Here is an 18,433-nt window from a genome sequence, read left to right as displayed (position 1 = left end):
GGTAATTTGGCAGTAATTCCAAAGAAATTTCAAAAGGTTACTTGCTATTTATCACCTAGTTACTGTGAAATTTGCAGACCTGTAAAATGAAGTGTTACAAAATCCTCTGTTTCTAAATCATATCCAGGATTGTGCTTCTCTACAGACACGTGGCCTCTTTGTGTTTCTGGACTTCATGTGTGTGTGTTCTCGGTGTGTTTGTCAGGTACGTGAGAGGCTTCGGGTGGCTCTGGAGAGGGTGTCCAGCCTGGAGGGACAGCTAGCAACTAACACACAAGAGGTGAGGTGTGTGAATGTGACTGTGACTGTGTGTGTGTGTGTGTGTGTGTGTGTGTGTGTGTATGTGTGTTCCTATGTGTGGTTATTGGTTAGTGAAACATCTGTTCAGTCCCTTGCAGACATCTGTTGAAGCCTCCAGTCTGATCTGATATATGCTTCAAGTGTAACGTTGGGTGAGAGGCTCTGTCTTCTCAGCCCTCTCTTCATACAAACACACACTCAGATACAAACTTCTGTACTCTTCTCTTTAAAAATGTCATTAAAGAAATCGTTCTAAAGATCTAAAAAGTTCTAAAAAATGACGCTAAATATTCACAGCAGGTTCAGTTAATGCAGAATCCCAGTGGGTTATGTAAGATTTAAAGTCAAAGCTTGTTAAGTTGCACTGATCACACAGCCTTTATAAGAGGAGCAGACCCTCACTGAAGCTCCCTCCTCTATCCAGAGTATAATTCATATTTGTAGTCATGTAAAATATGGTGGGGCATGTTGTCTGAAGCACGCTGGCAGCCTGAGAGCCAGACTTCCCTTTGGGAGCCTAAGTTTTGTTCTTGGATTCACTGAGGGAAAAGAAAAGACAGTAAATATGTGAGTTTGTTCATTGTTCTTTTTTTTCTTTCTTTCTTTTTTAATCTACATTTCAGTTGAGCATGGTGCGACAAAGGAAGGATGGTGACTCACTGGAGCGAACAGATGGATCCAAACCTACATGGAAGGTCTTCCTGGCTGTGTGATTGTTTTTCTGCTCTGTGCTTTATCATGTCTGTCTATAGTAGGCTATGAGTCCGTCGCTGTCTTGGCATCTTTTTCTCGCACATTAACACATCTACTCACACACACACACACAGGATAGGTTATTGGGGCTAAATGTAGCACGAATCCTCCTTTACCTTTCTGATACCATCTTGCTCTTCATTCGAGCCCTGTCCTCCAGGCCAGCCCTGAAACGAGCACACATTATGTAACTGTGTCTGGATCCGTCCACACACAGGGAGTAACAAACCTCCCTTAACAGCAGAGCCTCTTTGCATCTGGATGAGATCAGCCTCCTCTCTGTGCGGGGCTATAGGCAGCCGAGGAGTAGCAGCACAAGATCCACTGACTTTGGCTAAAGGATAAAGAAAGTGTCAATATGCAGTAGTTTGATTAAAGGAATAATCAAACTTGAAAAATCAATAAGTTACCATTAAGAAGCGATGAGAGCAAGGAGAATACGAGTGAGGGAGAAATGATGAAGAGAAAATTGGCTGAGAGAGTGTGAGCATTAGGAGGAAGAGTGTAGTTTCAGCCTGTTCTTATTCCCAGGGCGTCAAATACCGAGGCTTTGTCACGGCCGTCGGCGTTCGACACTGTCGCACAAAGCACCCTTTAGCGCCGGTATGAAACGCACCGGGTGTTCCATTAACTACAGTGTTAACCCATCCACAGCAACAATAAACGCTCCGAGAAAGTGCAGCAGGAGTGTGGTGACATAGTTTAAAAGCCCTGACACATCAAGCTGACAGTTTGGGGCCGCCGGTGAGCGTCTGTCGAACTAGTTTTTGCGTGTGTCCCGCACCGTCGGCTCTAGTCTGCCCGTGTCTGAGGTTTTTTGGTCGATTCAGCATGAATCGGCGGCGGAGCTCGTCGGTGAGAGAAATCACTCTGATTGGCTGTTCAGCTTAAACGAATCAGTGCACAAGAAGAGAAACGGAAGTGAGGAAAGCAAGCCAACGAGTAAAGTCAATAGGAAAAAAACAGAAGGCTCTTTTCATTTTTCATCTTCATCTTCCAATATATTTTCACGACTACATGGTCATCTGGACTGAAGCTAAGTGGTGAGTGAGAGTGGTGTGAAAATGGTCGGCAAACGCCGCTTTATTTCATGTACGTATCATAACAACGGCTTGCATATCCGCCGTCCTCCGTCTTCCGGTTTCCCTTTTTGAACGACGAATGAAGACTACCGATACCTGCTGGTAGGGAGAGTTATTTCCTCTCACGCAGGCGCAGAACGTACGTGCTAACTGGCCGTCGGCTTTAATTTTTTGCGGTGTGTTAAAGTACAACTTGTCGGCCAAGACAAAGGCAACGTGAGGCGACGCAACAGTTGGCCTTCATCACCTCTAGTACTTTGATGTCGGCTTGGTGTGTGTGGGCCTTAAAGAGCGAAAAGACACACACCGGGCGGGTAGGAGGATGGGTCCAACAAACAAGCTTTCATACAGGAGCCAGATGTTCGTGTCCCACGTTCACAACGTTCAGTGTCATTTTCACTGTGCATACGTTGCAGTTTTAAGCCCAACCATGTATTTCTTTCCTCAACCTAACCATAGTGGTTTTGATGCCGAAAATAAAGTGACGCCAAGGGGCATAACAGAGCGGCGGTATGTGACGAGTTGGGATAAGAAGGTTTTGGTAGTTTAGATGTCTCATAGTGTGAACTCTGACAGTCACTGCCCCCGGATATTGCAATTAGAGGATATTTTTAATTCAAAACGCCATAAAATGATCATGACCACATGGACTTTTTCAGCAGGAACCCTAACCAAGGCAGTCTTAGGGCCATGTCGTACCTGATGTTTGCTACACATTGTCAGTCATATGGGGCTGTACGGTGCTATTTCCAAAGTCCCTGGGTGTAAATATAATGGCTAAACTGGAATTATGCACAATTGCACAAACACCAGGTGTGTTTTATGACACAGCCTCAGACCATTTAGCTCTGTTCCCCCCCACTGTTTCTGTGTATGTTCATGTTTCTGTAATGTATTCATGAGCAGGCAAAATTGGAACATGAGGGAGTGGAGGGGGTCCTACTAACTTTTGCTGCCCACTGTGTTGCCTGTCTGAATATGCGTCCCAGAAGGTTTGTTTAATTAAAGCCCTAAAAATTAACTGCACTTTGAGCTGCGAAGAGAAGAGAAACAACATCAAAACAACAACATGGCAGCCTCGTATGCATAACATTCAACACTTTTATATCTAGGTCATCCAACTTTATCAGTTCTACAACAACACCCTCCGCCCATAGTGTGCACATTTGAATGTGTGTCTCAGTCCTGAAATACCTTTTATGTGAGAATAATGTGCATATATTGCCATTAATGTTGTGTGTCCACCTTACAGAGACTGCCAAACGGCTCCATAGACGCCCACGATGACGGCAGCCGGGTGTCCGAGCTTCAGGAGTTGCTGGATCGGACCAATAAGGAGCTGGCCCAGAGCCGCGATCACTCTGCCACTCTCAGCGGCCGCATGGCCGACCTCGAGGCAGAGCTTGCGAATGCACGCCGAGAACTGAGCCGCAGCGAGGAACTGTCAATCAAACAACATAGGGAACAGAGAGAGGTGAGAGCAAAGGAAATGTGCTTTGTTCAGGGAGCGAGCACCGAGAGCAGCGGGTTACAAAAACCTGGAGCGAAGAATTTAACATTCTGCTGTTTTGTGTGAAAGAAGATGGTTCTATATTAATGCATTACTATATCATTATTAAAAAAAAATAGACCTTTGTTTCTCAAGCTATTGAGATTTCTCACTCCTACAGAGGAAGTGTACATGATAGCAGATGGCAAAGACTGGCTGAACTAACATGCATTATATTGTGTTGTGTTATTGCATTTTACACACCAACTATTGCAACTACCATACAATATACTGCATTATTTATAAAGCTGTTTATTGTAACTGGAGTTTATTGCTTGATGCTAAAGCTAAAACAACAATTTAACTACTTGCCAGTATTATCAGTTAGTACAGGTGCATTACTGGCTATAATACAGATGTGAAGTGATGACAACGCAGATGTGTAAGCAGTAACCACATAGTCCTCTAACAAAGCTCTTAGTATGGATGCACCGATACCGGATCAGATATCGGCTGGACATTATAGTCGCAAAATACAAAAATGGAAATGAAGAAACTACTTAAAGCTAGAAGTAAATCTTTGTTGCCTCCTATAACTTTGACTGACATTTGTGTCATTTCTTGTCATTAGAAAATGGTTAAGACCATGCATGTTGTTGAATGTTAATACTTTGAAGGTTTAGATGATATTCAATTTGGCCATATATGTAGAGATGAAGCACACTGGTTATGGCTTTTGGCCTCACTATGCACATTGTTATAGGCTTGTCTTTCATGATTTTCCTGTTGTTGTAGTTGTTGTTATTGTTGTTGTGTGTGTGCACCCACAGAGAGAGGATATGGAGGAAAGGATAACAACGTTAGAGAAACGCTACCTGGCCGCTCAGCGGGAGACCACACACATCCACGACCTCAACGACAAACTGGAGAATGAATTGGCCACCAAGGACTCGCTGCACCGACAGGTAACACTAGAAGCCATACGGGGTACCTGACTGGGATTCAAGCAGTGTCTGAAAAAAACAACAACACAGTGAGCTGCTCCGTTACAAATCAGTTAATGAAGCCTGACATAACGACTAAATCAATATTTATAAATGTGCCGTGTCATTAGTCTGCTATGCTCAGGCTTCCTTGGATGCGTTACACTCCTAATGTGTTGTTAAGTGACACCCAAAAATGGCACATTTGTCTTGATGCAAGGTGACATGTGAGTTATGGATTCAGGCTAATGTGCTTTCTCTCCTGCAACATTTAAATATTTCATGCCTTAACAATATCATCTACAATAAAGCTGAGGCAAAATCAGAAAATCAATAGAGATTTTCGAAAAGTGTGGCAATGTATGTAAGGCACTGAAGAATATTATAGTCCGTTTGTGAGCGTGCGAAAGAACCATGCTGTGCAAAGGTTCATGTTTAGTTCAGGGTCACTCTGAGTTCCACATGGGGAATACCAGAAACATCCTCCATTTGTGCCCGTGTGTCGTGCCCTTGCTGCTCGCTGGCTGGCTGCACAGTACACTGATTCCACCTCTCTTGTGACGCACTAATGTCTTTCTTTGCACTTGTGTGTGTGTTTGTGTGTGTCGTCAGAGCGAGGAGAAGGTGCGCCAGCTGCAGGAGATGCTGGAGATGGCAGAACAGAGGCTGGCTCAGACCATGAGGAAGGCCGAGACACTGCCGGAGGTGGAGGCTGAACTGGCGCAGAGAGTGGCGGCACTTTCTAAGGTAACACACACACACACACACACACAGACACATCTGTAGCAAAGGAGGCTGATGCAATAAAACGAGTATCAGTTATATACAGACACATGGATAGACATTGAACACAGTTGCAGTTTTACTTACATGTAAGTGTCTCCCCCTGCAGGCTGAGGAGCGCCATGGCAACGTGGAGGAGCGGCTCAGACAGCTGGAGTCACAACTGGAGGAGAAGAACCAAGAGCTAGGAAGGGTGTGTGAGCATATGTGTGTGTGCACCAGCCCTGCAGGGTTTCTCTGACCTCTCACTTTGTGTGTGTGTGTGTGTGTGTGGGCTGATGGTTCACATTAGCCGAACGCCTTGACTCATGGCTCTCTGCTCCCTCATGCATACAATGCACATACACAAACACACAGGACGGCCGCACATAGGAAGAGCTCTCCATTTTCCCGGTGCATCGTTGCATGAATCTGAACCAAATCCACATATCCCGCTGCAACACAACCCTGATTGGCTGCTATCTTTAGACTCTGAATAATTCACGCAAGGCTAATTTCTCTCTCTCTGTGTGCGATCTCATGACTATATTTAGTTAAAGGAGCTCTCGGAGGATGCAGATTTGTGTTTGTGTGTGTTAATTTACTTTAATGGAATTACCGTATACCGAATACATATTTAAGCACAGCGCTTCCCATTGAAGAGAAGGCGTTTAACCCTTTTTCATCGCCACGTAAATGACTGTAATTAAATCACCCTGGCTGTGAGATCCATTGTTGGCCAAGAGGACCTATATCTGGCAGCTGGTGATCTTGGGCTAAATACACACTTCATCCTTTAATCCATGCAGAGATGCTTGATTAGCTGCATAAATACACTCAAATGGAGTCTGTGTCAAAAGAGAAAATTTGATGAAGTCATTCCCCCCCTCCTCCGTCTGGTTCTCTCTCCGCTCACTAGGCTCGTCAGAGAGAGAAAATGAATGAGGAGCACAACAAGCGTTTGTCTGACACCGTGGATCGTCTGCTCACCGAGTCCAATGAAAGACTGCAGCTTCATTTGAAGGAACGCATGGCTGCCCTGGAGGACAAGGCAAGGCCTGTGCACATGCATTCATCTGAGCAGCAGCTCATACTGCGGTTGTTATTGCCTCACAGAACAAATGAATATACAGTAGAGCACATGCTCTACTTGGACACACAGATTTGTTTTGACACGGTGTCATGGTTTCTTTTGTCTAGAACTCCCTCATTCAGGACCTCGAGAACTGCCAGAAACAGCTTGAAGAATTCCACCACACCAGGGTCAGTAAGACTCAAATCAATCACCTCAACACACCAAAACTACAACGTCTCCTCACTTCCAATGCATATGCCCCATATCAGCAGCATATTTACTCAAATACTGAACATGAATACAGTTTTGTGCTACTTTATACTTTTACTCCACTACATTTCATTTGTATTTTTTACTCCATTTGATTTATGTGACAGCTGTAGTTAGTCGATAATTTGCAGATTAAGATGCATAAAAAAAAGATGAATTTATAAAATATAAGGTATGATTAAATTAGTTTAACCTAAGTTTTACCTGCTATAACATTAAAGGGACAGTGTGTAGGATTTAGTGGCAGGTGTGGTTGCAGATTGCAACCAACTGAGTACCCCTCCGCTCACTCCTCCTTTTCCAAGACTGAGCGTAACGTGAGCCGCCGAGTGCAAAACCGTGGCTCTAAAGCTCAACTAAATATTATATTATATCTTGTTTATCTTTAGAAAAGGGCAATGATACGCTTTCTGGGGCGTTATGTGTCAGACTATGTCTTGGTATGGCGCAGTGATAGACACATTTTGTTACCTCTGGACACAGAGCTACTTTTACTCTTTACTTTTACTTTGTAATGGAGTAGTCTTAAGGGTTTAGGTATTGCTACTTTAACTTAAACACTTTGCACATGGGAGAGGCTTCAGTTGGTTGCAATCTGCAACCTCACTGCTAGATACCACCAGATCCTACACACTGCTCCTTTAAGTAAGCAATCTGAATATGTTGCCCATAATAACTCCATCTCTCCCTTAGGAACGGCTGATCGGAGAGATTGAGAAGTTGAGAAATGAGATCGACCACTTGAAACGCCGCAGTGGGGCGTTTGGAGATGGAACTCACCCTCGGTACACACGGACATACTGCACACCTCTTCCACACATGCTCTCACACATCATACACACCTTCTAACATGTGGCTACGTACATTATATGATGGAAAGCTGTTATGTGTATATCTAAGGTCTCACCTGGGTAGCGCCAGCGACCTTCGCTTCTCTGTGGTGGAGGGCCAGGACGGCCACTACAGCACAACTGTGATCAGACGGGCGCAGAAGGGCAGAATGTCGCTACGGGACGACCCAAACAAGGTGTTAATGATGTTTATATCAGGCCAAAACACCCCTCATATACACTATACACACACTGAGCAGGATGGCCAACTTACAGGTCACAAGATCATGTGTCAACTATTCTTCTAACAACATACCTTACCTTACCTTACCTTACCAGTGCTTTAAGTTCACGTCTGCTTTGCTAATAAGTGTCAGTGCTTGGCTGCCATTCTCTACTAACCTCTCTGTCTCTCTGTCTCTCGTTCACCTGCTGCCATGGACATGCTGTCTGATGTAAGTTCCCTGTTCATCCATTTCTTCTCATAACTGGCCACACACACTTCCACAAGTGTCATATACTGTATATTTTTATGTGTATGTGTTTAATCAGAATTAAAGGGGACATATCATTAAAAACTAATTTTTCAGTGCTTATGTACATACATTTGGGTATCTGGAGTGCCTACCAACCAACAAACTGTGAAATAAGACAACACAGTTTTTTGTGGGTTGCCTAGATCAGAAAACATGCAATTCAACAAGCTCTTCAGGTTGGGCTCCCCTTCCTATGTCATATGTTCATTAGAATACAATTTGGCCCCACAGGTTAAGTCAGAAGTCACGAGCCTGGGCATCATCCTTGACTCAGACTTAAATTATAAATATTGCAAAAGTACGGCCGTTCCTATCCCATCAAGATGCCGTGACATGAAAACTTATTCATGCCTTTATCTCAAGCAGATTAGATTACAGTAATGTCCTCTTCGACCGGTCTTCCAAAACAATCCATTGACAAATTACAATTCATTTTAACTCGAACAAGAAAGAGAGAGCATATCACTTTTAAAGTTATTTTACTTGATTACAAGGCTCTTAATAGTTTGGGACTGGCCTATATTACTAACTCTCTGTCATTTTACAATCCTTCACGGCCTCTTAGATCCTCTGTTGCCGTTTTTTTTAAACACAAACTATCACACAAATAAGAAAATCGGCAGCTCAGCCTTTTTTAACTATGCAACAAAACTGTGGAATTCCCTACCCAAGGCTTTAAGAGATGTAAGCTCTGTGAACATTTGTAAACAATAATTGAAATCTTATTTATTCGGCTTTAAAGTAACTGTCGCTCTTCCTTTGTTTTATACTTATCTTTTACATGTTTCCTTGTTCTTATGCCTTCCTTTGTTTTATTGCTTGGTTTTGTAGTGCAGTATTTGCATGTTTTAATCTGTCTGTTCTCCGATTACACCGGACATTTTACAAGAAAAGACGGCACTGAATATATGTAGCGCGCTTACTTTGATCTTTACCGTCGGACGGCTGTGTGTCTGGCCTCTCCGGTCCAGCTTTCGTTGCGGAGCTGCAGGTTTCCACCTGGAGCCGCTGTGCCGTGCACACCGACTGTGACCGCTCCGTCCTCCGCACAGCGATTGCCTCAATAACGTAATGATTATAGCATTGGGTTTAAAATATTGCCAAATAGGCACTTTTTGACACCAAACCTCCGCCATCGTCTTGTCTGTCAACTCTCTTTCATCCCCCGTGGGAAATCTGAGTCCTGTGCTGAGACTCTGTACGGAGCAGACACTTTCACTTTCAGATTGTAGCATCCGTCGTCCCGACTATGTATTGATAACACAGCGCTGATATTCCTTTTTCGGGAGGGGGTTTTAAAGAGACAGGCGCTAAAACGGAGCATTTCAGACAGAGGGTGAATACAGGTATATTCAGACAGACAGTATGAGAAAAATAATGTTTTTTGAACATTAAAGCATGTAAACATGTTATAATAGAAACCTAAAATACAAGTATGAACCTGAAAATGAGCATGATATGTCCCCTTTAATGCATAAAGCACATCATTCAGGTACATTGATTCATGATCAATGTATGTTGTATTTTACTGCGTCTACATATGTTAAAGCTCACGTGTGTTTGTTGTGTCCAGGTGTGTGCTATGTTTGAACAGGACTACCCGTCTCTGCGCGGGAGCGTCAGCCACCTCCTCGGCAGCGACATCGAGGCAGAGTCAGACCTGGATGATGACGTTAGCTCGACCCTGCTTTCCCCCAGCGGCCAATCTGACGCTCAGACTCTCGCTCTCATGCTGCAGGAGCAGCTCGACGCTATCAACGAAGAGATAAGGTGACAAAGCACAGGCACATTAGATTACAGCACATGACAGTTTCATGATCCCCCGTGGGGGAAACTGGGTCAGCGCAGCAGCGAGAAAACAGGATGCAGATAAAAGAAGAACAAAGTATTCGAGATAATATGCAATAATTACAAGGAAAGGGACATTTTGAAGACACTACAGCAAAATAAAGGTGCTGCTGCTTCGTCTTGTTAATGCAATGCGTGAAGGCCTGTGGCCAGACAAGATGCACCACATCTGATAGTGGCGTTAGATAGAAGGATGATAACATGACGATAAGACTCTTCAGTTCTGTTTCCTGCTGGAAGAGGACGCTGTTTACAGTAAACAAGGTCCTCTTGTGACACCTCAGAATATGCTTCTGGGGAGGAGATGCAAAATAGATGCAGATTATGCTGCAGAGGAGCCAGACTCCCTCGAAGGAATAATACAAAAAATGTCTGGCCAGGATCTTTGCATTATTACAATTTGTCATACAATTGTAAATGATAAATAAATTAATATTATTTCCCAGATTCATTGAGTAAATAAGAAATAAAACTACAAGTCTGACTTGTAGAGCAAATGAGAAATACAAACTAAATGATTTTATTTTTAGCTTTGTAACTCCAAATAAGAGTTTCATTCATTATCACCAAAATAAAAGGTGTGTGTTGTTAATTAATTGATTCATCTGTGTTCAAAAATAACTATGTGTGTGTGTGCAGGATGATCCAGGTGGAGAGAGAGTCAGCAGACCTACGCTCTGACGAGATCGAGTCTCGCGTCAACAGTGGCAGCATGGACGGACTCAATGTGACCCTTCGACCCCGGGCGCTGCCCACCTCCGCCACCGCCCAGTCCCTGGCATCGTCCTCCTCCCCGCCCAACAGCGGCCACTCCACACCTAAACACCACTCACGCAACGCCAGCCACCATCTAGGCATCATGACTCTGGTCAGAGAGCATGCACGCTCTATGTGTCATATTATAGCAGAGTGTTCACTGTAAAAAGTCTTATCTGTAACTGTATTGTTGTTTTGTTTGATAGCCAAGCGACTTGAGGAAACACCGCAGGAAAGTAGCGGTAAGTTCGCAACTAACACGACAAAAATTGGACTGTTTTTTTTGTCCAACTGTGGCTTTCGTGAGTGAGCTGAGTTGCTTTTGTGGCTCTTCTAGTCTCCGGTGGAAGTGGACAAAGCTACAATCAAGTGTGAGACGTCGCCACCCTCGTCCCCACGCAGTTTACGGCTGGAAACCAATTTCGCTCAGTTTACAGGCAGTCTAGAGGACGGCCGAGGGTAAACACACACACACGCTCTCTCACACAGGCAGCACAGTATGACAACACAGCATCAGTACACACTTGCTGTCGGATTGTCTTACTTCAACTTTCCACTAACAAGTTTTGAAGATTACAGTGGCTGGAATCGGATCTGAATCTCTTCGTTTCACACACACAAAAACAATTGTTTACCTTGCTTATTCAAAGTTGACAATAATAAAGATTTTAGCGTAACACCGTTTCCTCTGTTTTAACTGTTTGCAGCAAGCAGAAAAAAGGCATCAAGTCATCGATTGGCAGATTGTTTGGAAAGAAGGAGAAGGGGGGTCGAATGGAGCAGACTCTAGGCCGGGAAGGACAGACTATACCGGCCTTAACAGGTACACTGCAAACTACATACTGCATCCCACACTCATGCAGACAGTGTGACAGTGTGTGTGTGATTTACAGAGATAGAAATTAACACTGTTTTACTGTGTAGCGGACTTTGACATGGGCATTGGGGACACTATGACTCTGGGAAAACTGGGCACACAGGCTGAGAGGGACCGCAGGATGAAGAAAAAGTAAAAGCATCCTTTCTTTCTCTGAATTTGTGTTTTTTTTCTCTCATTCTCGTTATTTTAATATGTTCGATAAGACTTTTCTTTGTAATCGTCACTTCCTTCTGTCTTTCTTTGTCCATTTTTAATTCCCTTGTTAGACACGAGCTTCTGGAAGACGCCAGGAAAAGAGGCCTGCCATTTGCCCATTGGGACGGCCCTACTGTCGTCTCCTGGCTAGAGGTACTCCCCTAATCTACTTTTATATCTACCAACCGTACATTATCACAAAACCTCCCTCTATCTTGCTGTTTTTATGTCAGGCTGCTACTACATTTAATACAGTGATAAATGCAGTGATATCAAATGCTAGACAGACCATTACAGGGAGGGATCTGCAGTCCCTTACCCTTCTGTCTGACCTTTCATGGGGACAATGGTGGTGACGTTGAATATCTTGACGATTCTCACCAGCTGTGGGTGGGTATGCCAGCGTGGTATGTGGCGGCCTGCCGTGCCAACGTGAAGAGCGGAGCCATCATGTCAGCTCTGTCCGACACAGAGATTCAGAGGGAGATTGGCATCAGCAACCCTCTGCACCGACTCAAACTCCGACTGGCCATCCAGGAGATGGTGTCCCTCACCAGCCCGTCTGCACCGCTCACCTCCAGAACGGTAAAATTAAGAATACAACAAATACACCTCCATGATCGCACATGTGCATACACCAACAGCAAATAAATAAATGAACATTAACAAAAATTTAATCCAGGATTGTGAATATGAACCCACACTACCCTACACCAATCACTCAAAGCCTCCTCCACTGTCTTAAAGCTGCAGTAGGTAACTTTGAGCAAATATGATAAAAGATTATTTTAATAAAACTGTCACTATATCCTGACAGTAGTGCATGAGACAGATAATCTGTTAAAAAAAAGTAATGTTCCTCTGTGTCCTCCTAGTGCTCCTAATGGTATTTGCAAGTTTCTACCGCACCCGAATCTTAACAACCAATCACAGCCGAGCTGGAGGCTGGCGGTCTCTGGGCAGCTGGCGAACTCCGATCAAATGGTCAAACTAGGCAGCGCTGATCAAATATGAATCAATATTCTGTTACTAATGTGTTACTAATGTTACTAACTGTAATTTCTCTCCTCAAATGTTTTCAGAAACATCTTGTAGTGTACTGTGACCCGGTCGCCATGTTGAGGAAATACCAAGCACTGCCCACCAGCTGGAGTAAACTTTCTCATTTTACAGCTAAACAGTACACTACAAGATGGTTCGGAAAACATTTTATGTGAGAAATAGGCATTACAGTAACAGAATATTGATTCATATTTCAGCACTGCTTAGTTTGACCGTTTCATCGGGAGCAGTGATTGACAGTTGCTGTAGAGACTGCTCGGCTCTGATTGGTTGTTTAGATTCCGATGCGGTAGAAACTTGTAAATGCCAATAGGAGCACTAGGAGGAGGCAGAGGAACATGATTTTTGGCTGGACCGCAGAGGGCCTGCCCTACAAACGCAAAATACTGAGTGAGTGAGTGAGTGAGTGAGTGAGTGAGTGAGTGAGTGAGTGAGTGAGTGACTGAGTGAGTGAGTGACTGAGTGAGTGAGTGAGTGAGTGAGAGTGATTACACGATTGGACGGCCGAGTGTTGGAGTTTCTTTATTGGCCGTTCCTCTTTCAAAATGAAAAGGCGGGAACTGTCTTTTAAGCAAATTAGCCCGTCCAGCGTAACACGTCTGGCTCACGAAACTTGGACCAAGTTGCCAAACTAGGCGATCTAGATCTAAAATGAAACAAGATTCAGCAGTGGCATAGCCAATTTTACTTTAAATGTTTTCAGAAGTAGATTTTGGTGGATCGTTTAGACGGAATAACAAAAAGTTTATGAGCAGGCCGCCATGTTGTTTCCTGTTTGAAAAGGCAAGCAGAAAACCAGGGACCAATCACATGCATTCAACGATAGGGTACGTCAAAGCTTAAATGGCAAGTTGAGTGGAGCAGCACGTCCCCTAGTGTCCTCGCTGGACCTGGTGGACATGTACCGCTGGATTTAACATTATAGACATGACCACTGACTATTTGTAAAACAATTTAGCCACAGACTGACCGTAGACGGTCCAGCCATATACTCGGTTTTGATCGATTCTTGTTCTCAGATTACCTGTCTCATGCACTACTGTCAGGATATTGTGACCGTTTTATAAAAATAACTTTTTTATCATATCTGCTAAAAGTTACCAGCTTTAGCTCTAACCTAAGCCTCTAGCTTTATCACTCTGCACCCTAAGGTGATGACTCCTCACTCTTTTTTTTTTGTTCTTCTGTTCAGACCACAGTGCTGGGTTGACTTGTCCTTCTCCGCTGCTATAAATTGCATGGGGTTCTGTGGGAAAACGACACACGAATAATGCCACATATAGCTACAAGCTACCTGCCTGAAATACACTCCCTCCCTTGGCATCACTCAACACGATGTTTGTCTGTGTCTCTGTGTGGGTGTGTGTGCGTGTGTGCGTGCATGGGGGGTCGGTATGTGTGAAAACATACACATTCTTGGGTGTGTTTTTGTGCGTGTATGTGTGCATGTGCGTGTGTGTTCGGGTGTGTTTTCGTCCTCTGCGCAGTCCTCCGGAAATGTGTGGGTGACTCATGAAGAGATGGAGAACCTGGCTTCCTCCACTAAAGCGGTCAGTACCATCTGGGTGCTCCCATCCCCTCTCCGCCCCCCCCACCCAACACTCTCTCACACTCACACTGTCCCCACCGTGACACACATATGTCATCATCTCCCGGAAGACCCCTTTAAATACACACTACATCACACACTAATGCATTTCTGTGCTCGTGCTGGTATTTGTATATGGGTGTTTGATTGAACTGCTCTAACCTGTGGTCTCCATGAAAAGTTTGATTAATGATATGTGTATTTATATGAGTGTTGGAGATGTGTAATGAAGGTTAACTGCAACTCTTTGAGCTTTGTGTGTGTGTGTGTGTTTGTGTTTTTCTGAATGTGCAATATGTGTGTCTTCAGTTATCCCCTGTCTCTCTGACCTTGTGTATTGTCTCTGCCATGCTGCCACTCAGGAGAATGAGGAGGGCAGCTGGGCACAGGTGAGGTCGCTGATCTGCTAACATCTGTCTGCACACACTCTGAAAATGCACCCACGCTCTTAACTAACGCATATATAGAATAAGAGAGGGCAGCCAGTTCACCATCGATATTATGCTCTGTACACAGTAGGTGGACACAGAGGCAGTAGAGAGGAGAGGAGACACAGAATATCTGGCAGGAACCAAAAAATTTTCAATAATGAAATTAGAATAGTTTGACTTTATCAAGTGTTATTTTTTAATGCTTTGAGCACCAAAAACTAAATTATGTTTGCCTCAGTTCAGGCTGTTCTCATACACCCTTCGTAGCTATACCTATGAAAAGTATTGCACTGTAATTTGTATACATCACACAAAATCAATTCGTATGTAATCCACGCATTTGTGAACCAGGAAGTATAGAGAGCGACAAACGCTGTGTAGGGAGGAGGTCGGGGTGGATGGCTCGGTCATAAATCACCAGACTTTCACCCAGGACGCCGGTGTTTATACCCCGTGTGAAAAACCAGCAGTCAACATTGATTTATTTGTCACGTATTTTTCGTACTAAGTTACGCAACTTTCGTATTTAATTTAACACAAACCACGATCTTTTCCTAAACCTAACTAAGTAGTTTTGTTGCTAAACCCTAACCTAGTTGTTTCCTGTGAAGACGGAAGTTTATTTTGAAAAGGAGCAGAAATTGTCACGTGCATCACATGTCGCTAGACATTCGTAGGAAAACAACCAAAAAAAGGAGGAACAACATTCAGATATAAGAACCTCAGTTATATGTCTTTTTGTAATTTGGGTAAACTGACCATTCAATCAAGTTAAACGATGATTATTTTGTTTGCATTTGCCAGCAACATATTCCATCTTCTGATGTTCTAGCAATTTGCACATTTTATCTGTGTTAAATAAGCTTCATAGTCACAGTCCACCCACACTGGTGTTTTCACATAGTCCATCTGATTAGAGCTCTTTTCAGGAGTGTGTACCGACTGTGCTCAATTGGCATTTAATAAATGCCCTTGTCACTTTAATAGACCGTTTTAATGGAAATTAATTGCTAGACAACAGCTTGGGTCCATGTTTACTTCCTGTCAGTTTATGTCATTCACATAGGCTATGTCCGAAACCGCATACTATGCACTACATACCCAATGAGTGTAGGGCTGCACAATCAATTGAATATTAATTGTGATCACAATTTTGGCTTACCACAATTAAATGAACATGATCACCTGCGATATTGATGTTTAAAATGCGTGTACTGCTCATAGAAAACACTGTATGTATCTTTTCTAATTTAAAAATACAGTATATTACGCCTGTAACAAAGTGCAATCGGATCCAAACACTTATGTTACTCAATGTAAGAAATTTGAGGATAATTTTCTTAATTTAGTTGGATGAAAATGGATTTTATTAGCTTTACCACTTTCATAGCTTTTGGCGCGACATGTACAGTATATAATCCTGAAACAGAGAGCAGTCTGTCTCTTTTTCTGTTGCACACATTAGTAGCATTATGTACTCTTCTCCTCTGTAGACTCTGGCGTACGGCGACATGAATCATGAGTGGATAGGGAACGAATGGCTGCCCAGCCTCGGCCTGCCTCAGTACCGCTCCTACTTCATGGAGTGTCTGGTGGACGCGCGCATGCTGGACCACCTGACCAAGAAGGACCTGAGGAGCCACCTCAAGATGGTGGACAGCTTCCATAGGTCTGTAACTAAAGCTGCCTCCTTTTTCATCTGCTAACTGGACACACAGCAGCTATGGATAAAGGCTAATGAATGATGCATGTGTGCTTTTCTATGTTTGTGTGTGAGCTTGTTTGTTCCATCATGTTTGTGAGTGTGTATATTTCTGTGTGTGTGTATTTCTATATGTGTGTGTTTGTGTGTGTGTGTGTGTGTGTGTGTGTGTGTGTGTGTGTGTGTGTGTATATATACCAGGGCCAGTCTGCAGTACGGGATTATGTGCTTGAAGAGACTCAATTATGACAGGAAAGACCTGGAGCGCCGGAGAGAGGACAGCCAACACGACATGAAAGGTACACTTTACACACACCCCGATACACAAACAGTGACAAAAAAGGAACCACACACACATACACACGTTCAAACACTAGTACACAAGAATGCACGCATCCACTGTGTCATCAGGCCACCTAGTGGTTTTGCCTGATATTGTCAGTTGGCCTGAGCATTGAAACAGCTGCACCTTTAGACTGTCAAAACGCCAGCTGAAGCAGCCCTACAATCTTATGATCCAAGGCTCCACATACCAAGAGTACTCCACACACACATACACACTTAGATCTATCCAGCCCTCTCGCCCTTTTGACCTTGAGTTCTGCACATGAACTTGACTCAGCTGTCATGTCAAATCAGAGTCCTGCCCTGTTTACGCACACACGCACACACACCGCCTGTTCCAACTTGGAAAGCTGGCCGACAGCTGTGCTTTAAATGAACAAAGGGAGTGTGCCAGTGAGTTGACACTATGTGGACATGCACATTATCTCTTTATCTCTCTCTCTCTCTCTTTCTAGCTCTCTTACTCTAAATCAAGTTGCTCTTATTTGCTGGTAATGCTGTGGGCTGACACTCTACTGTATATATATATATATATATAACATGATGCTACAGTACCTTGAGTCTGAGCCGCTATCTTTTACTTCAGATGTGTTGGTGTGGACCAATGAGCAGGTGATCCACTGGGTTCTGTCCATTGGTTTGAGGGAGTACAGCGGCAACCTGTTGGAGAGCGGCGTCCACGGATCGCTCATCTCTCTGGATGAGACCTTCGACTACAGCAGCCTCGCGCTCATCCTGCAGATCCCTATGCAGAACACACAGGTGGTTATAGAGGGGAACACAGCTGGTAACACTCAGCATGCAATGATTGAACTGACCTGAATGGGAGAAAGATATCAAGCGTTCTATGATTAGATTTTTTTATGGGCAGTTTGGTCCATTTTATGGGCAGCCTTGAAGGTACAGTGTGTGAGAATTGGCGGCATCTAATGGTGTGGTTGCAAATAGCAACTACCTGAGTACCTCTCCGCTCACTCCTCCCTTTCCAAGACTGCGGTAACGTGAGCCACCGAGTGCAAAACCGTGGTAACGCCGTTCGCCTCACTCAGAGGCCATCCTTACCAAAATAACTACTTTAAGAGCAACAGGAGTCAGGAGGTGGCCGGCGGTACAACGGTTCTGCAATCTGCGGCTCACGTTACCGCAGTTTCACAAGCGTGTCGGAGAACTACGGTGACATTCAGGTAACGTAAAAACTTGAAAGGCTCTCTCTAGAGCTAGTGTTTGGTTTGTCTGTTCTGTGCTACTGTAGAAGCTAGGGGCGTGAATCACAAGTTTCATCACAATACAATATTATATTGATTCTTTGGACAACGATACCATATTATATGTATCGTATTACGATATACGATACTTATAATAATGTTTATGAGCAACACATGACAGGCTGGGGAGTCCCGCATACGAGGCGGTGCACCGCGACCGGCTCTAGGTCGGCTTGCAAAGGCTTGGGCGAAGGTGGCTCGTGGCCGCAGCTTTACAGCGCTCCCCGCCCGGACCTCGCTGCACCAGGGGCTCCTTGCTCCTGGTGTGACTGTCGACTGGG

The 18,433-nt window shown here is 44.1% G+C and overlaps 1 protein-coding gene across 8 annotated transcripts in view; it reads left to right on the top strand.

The window, feature by feature from the left end:
- ppfia4 (PTPRF interacting protein alpha 4) overlaps positions 1-18,433 on the top strand; it is a 77,759-nt gene that overhangs the window by 53,638 nt on the left and 5,688 nt on the right. For 3 of the 8 annotated variants that reach the window (XM_074630741.1, XM_074630732.1, XM_074630772.1), the window contains 23 exons: positions 206-280; positions 924-995; positions 3,388-3,609; positions 4,455-4,589; positions 5,220-5,354; positions 5,500-5,583; positions 6,289-6,420; positions 6,570-6,632; positions 7,408-7,499; positions 7,615-7,741; positions 9,654-9,850; positions 10,568-10,796; positions 10,891-10,926; positions 11,022-11,143; positions 11,392-11,507; positions 11,609-11,693; positions 11,831-11,912; positions 12,144-12,344; positions 14,309-14,371; positions 14,772-14,798; positions 16,334-16,509; positions 16,744-16,841; positions 17,474-17,649. In XM_074630741.1, the coding sequence (XP_074486842.1) occupies positions 206-280; positions 924-995; positions 3,388-3,609; positions 4,455-4,589; positions 5,220-5,354; positions 5,500-5,583; positions 6,289-6,420; positions 6,570-6,632; positions 7,408-7,499; positions 7,615-7,741; positions 9,654-9,850; positions 10,568-10,796; positions 10,891-10,926; positions 11,022-11,143; positions 11,392-11,507; positions 11,609-11,693; positions 11,831-11,912; positions 12,144-12,344; positions 14,309-14,371; positions 14,772-14,798; positions 16,334-16,509; positions 16,744-16,841; positions 17,474-17,649 (2,745 nt within the window). Of the gene's footprint in view, positions 1-205; positions 281-923; positions 1,010-3,387; positions 3,610-4,454; positions 4,590-5,219; positions 5,355-5,499; positions 5,584-6,288; positions 6,421-6,569; positions 6,633-7,407; positions 7,500-7,614; positions 7,742-9,653; positions 9,851-10,567; positions 10,797-10,890; positions 10,927-11,021; positions 11,144-11,391; positions 11,508-11,608; positions 11,694-11,830; positions 11,913-12,143; positions 12,345-14,308; positions 14,372-14,718; positions 14,799-16,333; positions 16,510-16,743; positions 16,842-17,473; positions 17,650-18,433 lie in introns of those variants that run through there. The other 5 variants (XM_074630802.1, XM_074630751.1, XM_074630762.1 and 2 more) reach the window with 4 other exon arrangements.

Source organism: Sebastes fasciatus, chromosome 1 (assembly GCF_043250625.1).
Source record: "Sebastes fasciatus isolate fSebFas1 chromosome 1, fSebFas1.pri, whole genome shotgun sequence".
NCBI lineage: Eukaryota > Metazoa > Chordata > Actinopteri > Perciformes > Sebastidae > Sebastes > Sebastes fasciatus.
The sequence above is the reverse complement of the archived record's forward strand: the minus strand, read 5'-3'. Positions and strand labels throughout refer to the sequence as shown.